Source organism: Pocillopora verrucosa, chromosome 3 (assembly GCF_036669915.1).
Source record: "Pocillopora verrucosa isolate sample1 chromosome 3, ASM3666991v2, whole genome shotgun sequence".
Taxonomy (NCBI): Eukaryota; Metazoa; Cnidaria; class Anthozoa; order Scleractinia; family Pocilloporidae; genus Pocillopora; species Pocillopora verrucosa.
In genome coordinates, this window is record NC_089314.1 from 26,726,849 (window position 1) to 26,732,892 (window position 6,044).

Genomic DNA, 6,044 nt, shown 5'->3' on the forward strand with positions numbered 1-6,044 from the left:
CCATAGGAATTAAACAGAAAAGTATGGAGAACTTGGATACTGATCTTATAGTGGAAAGGTTTAACAGCATGACTATTTTAAGATTGTCTTGTCTTTTGATTGACTCAGGCGACAAGCAATTTTTTTTTCTTTTCTCAACATAGGAGGGTTCTTCACCGACGTCTCATTCGAATTTTTTAAACACTACGACAACGTTTTAAAGGTGAGGGTGGGGGGGGGGGATGGGGGCTCGACGTTAAGGAGGAAACAGTGCATTGTCTAAAAAGATAATGGGGGGAAACGGGAGTAAGACGAAAATGCGTTTAGTCAAGAGATCAACTATAATAAAATCCATTCATTTAATTCACTTTAGTGCAACAACAAGAAAATAGAGCAAATCACACTCATCATCAAAATAAAATATGAAAAAAGAAAACTTTCAAATACATGACTGATTCATGCCATTGGAACTTCGGAAGAAAATTTGCGTTCAGTTTCTACAATCGCCAAGCGAGATTGGACTACCTATCCTACAAATTCATAATAATTTTGCTCCTATTTTTTGTGCGTGTTACACTATGTTGAATTCAAAGGGGTACGTTTTGAAGTAAAAAAGCCGAGTAGATTGTGGTCCACTCTACAGGCACGTGAATTAAACAAGTGGGTAACTAGCACTGGTAGCGATTCCACACTGGTTGTTCTTGTTCCTGGACATCATAATGTAACCTTCCATGCCCCAGCCCTTTCCCCAGGAGTTCTTCACCAGCCAGTAGTCCTGTCCTTGGTATGTTCCATAACCAACAGCTAGCACACCATGATCCAACAATGTAGAACTGCAGGCACTGTAAGGCAAATTTTACGATGTTAATATGTTAAATTTCGTTTATGACGTTCACTGTCACATGAGGAAAATCGAAGCGAGTTCTCAAGCGTCGGTATCGCGTGATTTAACGGCCTTTATAAGAAACAATACATGAAAAAAATACATAATATTAGCATACGAGCAGCAAGTCTTCACTTTTGACGCTGACCAACGTTTCTTCGTCCGCAAGAAAGTTTGAAGCCTCGTGCAAAGCGAGCTGGCTAGAGGTCTGCGAGGGTATGGCACTAATAGTGCCAGTCTCTTATGCAGCTGCTGTTTGGTCTTGTCACATAAAATAGTTCTAAATGTACTTACGGCTCGTCATAGACTCCTTTGTGGTATAACTGGAATGAACCGTGGCTAGCATCTATGGCTACAGAGATTGGGCCGACTGTGGCCACAGCGGATTGAAGATCAGCTTCGCTTCCTCGCTTGACATCCATGTAACCTAACAGGAACGCCACCATAGACTTATTTTTTGAACCAAAAATTACATGAATAAATAAATTGATAAATAAAGCGCCTTACGAAGACCTGAATATAATGATTGAGAAAAGATCTCTACTTTTTATCTAGTCCTGCGCAACATCGATGGCAAACATCGGCATACTCTCGTTCAATCGGCTGTTCGAGAATCATCACGAACCGCCGATGATGATTCGTTGCCTTTCCCTTACCAGTATCAGTAGCACCAACATCAGCTGCTTTGAACTTGCAGCGTCCATCGCGGGCTGTGTAGGGATAGCTAGATTCGGTATCGATACCACCATTAGCTTTGATATACCTGAAAAATAATAAAGTAATGAACAGCATAAGAACTCTTCAATACAAAGATAAAGCTTACATGGCTAGAAACGCAAGATTTTTTACCGTTTTCATGCAAATCCGAGATTGGAAAACAAGAAAACTGTATTGAGGATATTTTCCGTGATTATCTAGAATATTCAATGATGTAATCTCAAGCCACGATTCAGCTGATGACAACCACGTCATAACCCATTAACTCTTAGAAAGGATTAACATGTAGATTCTCATCACAATCTCAGTATATTACTCTACAAACAGGAAATAATAATGGACAGTTCGATCAGCCGGAGGGTGTTCATTTAATTTAGCATCATATTCTTTCCAGTAATGTAAAAGGAAATGCACATCGGCTAACGGAGTGAAAAAAATATCAGATATGGATATCAGGCTGTACACTATTTTCTTTGATAATTCCCAGTTTACGCGGAGATTAGTTTGGTGGAAAAGGCCCTGAACTGTGATTAAATTAACGGCAGGAACAGTATTTTTTGTGAAGTAACTCCTTAAGGGTGAGAAATATTCAGTTTTCGCCGCTTACTGGAAGGCGTAATCCATGAGTCCTCCCTCACAACCGTGATTTCCATAGCTAGTTGAGCAGTCAACCAGATTCTGTTCGCTGAGTGAGACAAGGTTTCCTGTTTTCTTAAAGTGTTGTCCCTCCAGTGATCCTGTTGTACTGAAAGCCCAGCAAGAACCACACTGACCTGAAACAGAACAAAGAATAGGCACAAATCACCAACATGATCTATGCGAAAATTATCTTTAAATGTCCACAATTTCACGAACGTCTCCTGTGGTAGATACATGATTATCTACTAAATACATAAATTTCCATGCCAAGTTGAAAATGTTTACAAAGGGCTTAAACTTTGATTCCCTAATATTGAAAAATGGTTAGTTGAAGGAATATGCACCTATAGCTGAAGTGCAGACATTTTTTTTTTCTGCAAAAAATTGGACAGGTTCAGAGTTCCTCATTTTCATGAGTTTGCAACAGATTCAAGGATTGCGAGGAAAGGCTAAATTTTCGTTTGCTGTTTTTCCTCGTGAATGAAAAATCAGATGATTGTGACATTAAGCGATGAGGTCAATCGAGCGAATGAAGCTAAATGAAAAAGAAAGGGACATCAAGAGGACTTTCACAGATCGGTGAGTAAACAGAAAATACGACTTGTTACAAGAAATTTAGCTTTAAGGTAAAAAGTCGAAGGAGCTAACTTAAAAAAAAAGACACGATCAAACTTACCTTGATTCTTTACTGGGGTAACGTATCCCTTAGTTCTCCAGTCCACTGTGGGGGGGAGGCTTACTCCACTGGGAGGTAGGTAGGCCGATCCTTGACGTTTAGTCTCATTGGAGTAGTGAGAGCGAAGTCCCAGGTAGTAAAATCGGAATTCATCGACTGTCAGATCACCGAACTGGTTCATGGCCAGGGTGTAAGAGTGTCCCTCGGAGTTGTGTTGTTGAACTTTCTACAAAAAACAAAGAAAAATCATTTAGAGGAGAGAAATGAAAGCAACTAGACAAAGGCAAAATACCTTTTCTAACAGCGATGTTGCTATTTGTGAAATTATTTCTTGAGCTAAAATAAAACGCCCTTTCACTGCAACCTGCAACGGAACCATCGTCATAAAATCTGAAACTACCGAATTTCAAATGTTAAATGTAGGACCTCGCAGCTGGGAAACTTTTTTTCAAGCGTCAAAGCTATCAGATTTGACACTTTGCAGGCGTTGATCCTGAAGAAAATGTCAGTCAACTGAAGAAGCCTGCATAAATAATCAGTTTTGCACCACAATCGAGCTGTGAAGATGGAGAATAGCGCAGACTACAACGACCACGAAAGACGACAAAAGAAAACAAGACATAAGCAATTATGTGACTAGGCAACATTTTCCTTCGAGAATGAAACGTTATCTGAAAACATATGCTCTCCCGCGAGCGGAACTTGAAGTCGACGTGATCGACATTTTGTGGTTATTAGATTACTTTGGGTATTTTAAGCGCGCTCGCAATTACCAGATTCAAGGTTCGGCGGAGACGAAAGTTTTTGAGATTGGAAAGCATAGATCGTGATGTGCAATTTGTCACTAGCTAGTGCGTAGCGTATCCTAATTTAATTTACTCGACACATGGCAACCCTTTAAGTAACACCGGAAACTGCTGTTACAAAAGGAAACAATAGGCTTCTTCAAAGAAAGCATTTAATGAACTACAGGTCTGAATAAACTAGAGATCATAGGGAAGAATTCGAAAATGCACGTAATTTATTGAGATATGCAACTTTCGGTCAAAACTGAATAAAATTTGAGCACAATGGTCCTAAGGTGGAATAAAAGATTGCCGGCTTTAGTTGAGGCATGACGTCAGAGCTTTCGGTGCCAGGAACGAGGATAGGCGATCAATCGTTTATTGAACGGCATTCCCGTTTAGAAGAAACAAAAGTATCACGCAGATAATCGCAAGATTTATTGAGCAAGGCCAAGAGTTGGGCATGATAAAGAGAACATGCGTAAATAGCTGAATCATGCCTTAACTACAATAGACTCATTCGCACGAGTAGGCCGGCTGAAGGACGATGAACTGTTACGAACCAGCGCGAAAATGAATACAAAATGAGTACAAAATACAAAACTCATAAACTTGTACTATATTAGAAACCATGACAGCAAATATTTATTCTGAGATATACATCGCTGTTTGAATTTTGGTTGAGTCTACCAAAACGACTTCTCGTCAATTTACCGTAGGGCGAATAAATACTGCGAAATCAGAATAAGCACTGAAGCGTTACTGCATGGGGCATACTAGTTCACTCGACCACAAATATTAGATAAAATTGTGGTGAAATCTATGCGCCGCCGATGAATCTAGCAAGGTTTATTGAATGGTTTTGGCAGTAAGAACTGCCTCTTTTAAGGAGAATATATATATTTCATGCGTGAATGACATACCCTTAAGTTGTCTCTCCAGATCGCATAACGAGCTTGTTCCTCGGTATCTGTTTGGTAACTCTTGTCGTGAAAGCTCTTCCATGCCTGCCACTGTTCTCATATTCGCGAAACTTCAGCACAGCGCTGTTTGCCACGGACAGGCAGAACACAATTGCAAGAACAGCCTTCATCTTTACCACTAAACAATAGCTAAGCTACGGCCACGATTGTCTACAAGGAAAAAACGCTAGCAATTTATAGACAGAAGTCACGAGATATCCTCGTGGTAACAGGATCAGTTTCGTTGTCACGAGACGGCTACATCTAAGTGATTCAGCGAATTGATCTCAACGGGGGTAGGGGGGTAGGGTTGGTTTATGTCTTTATTCAGAACTCTATTGTCTTGTAGTTGAGAAGATTTGTTTTCCAAAAGCATGAGATGGAAACCAAATCTAACCGGCTAAAATGGAGCGTTCACTTGAAGACCAAATGATGCAATTTGAGTCTGTTCTGATTGTTGTTTTACCTTATTCACTCATGTTTTGATTTTTCAGCTGAATCATCATTTGTCACCAAACCGGCATATAAACAGGGACACGAAGTGGACAAGAATAAACTCGACCTAAAACAGACATGAATACAGTATGCATAATCGCTCTTGTACAGAAAAGCAACCCCATTTATGGTCTTGTTGACGGACTCTAATATTCAGAAATGTCAGTCAAAACGATTGACTTCAGTCTAAGAAAAAGTCAAAATTATCGCATAGAGTTTAGAGCAGTTTTACAGAATTCTGTCATCCGACACAAGTGTAATACTATTATGAAAAATAACGAAGAGCGTAATTCTTGAAAAGCACATTGACTATTAAGAAAGCAAATGGGGTTATTAAGATAACTTAAGGGCCAATTTGAGCAGCAGAAAATTGCTTGCTTGCTTCTTATTAGGCAGCTAACTCCGCCAGCCGACTTCTGAGAATATCGAGTTTATGTCTACCAACTTTCCTCCCTCCCCTTCCTCCTCATAAAACTGTTTTTTGTAGGGATTGGTTTCGGGCTCTCCCAGATTACTGGAAGTCGACAGAAATGAACTCAGGTTATCCAAATCGAATAAAAATTTACAAATTTGCAACCATTCTCGAATACAAAATCTCATTAAATTTCAACAAAGAAAAAATTTAGATGACTTTTACTTTTTCATTAGATCACTATCCCAATTTCAGCGGTTTCATTAGAAGCCGCCTACCGGCAATCTTGAGGCCAGGGTGATTTTGGCTTCTTGTCAACGGTGTGGTCGTCATTATTTGGTGACCTCTGACCACCAAATGTTTAGCATGCGAGTAGGCTAATGTGTTCGGGTTTATACCATCGGTAGCCGCTTACGGAAAAAGTTATTGAAATCTCTGCAATCTATTTGGTCAGTAAGATCCACTGAACTGTAGGAGAAGAGCGAGGAGGTCAACT

At 39.8% G+C, this 6,044-nt stretch overlaps 1 protein-coding gene across 1 annotated transcript; it reads right to left on the bottom strand.

Annotated features, from left to right (window-relative positions):
• Window positions 1-319: 319 nt before the first annotated feature.
• LOC136279773 (procathepsin L-like) lies at window positions 320-4,787 on the bottom strand. Its single transcript, XM_066163924.1, is given in 7 exon segments — window positions 320-821; window positions 1,157-1,289; window positions 1,519-1,625; window positions 2,187-2,352; window positions 2,895-3,120; window positions 4,603-4,697; window positions 4,700-4,787. Coding segments are annotated over 7 exon segments (990 nt in total). The 5' UTR covers window positions 4,773-4,787; the 3' UTR covers window positions 320-631.
• Window positions 4,788-6,044: the final 1,257 nt, after the last annotated feature.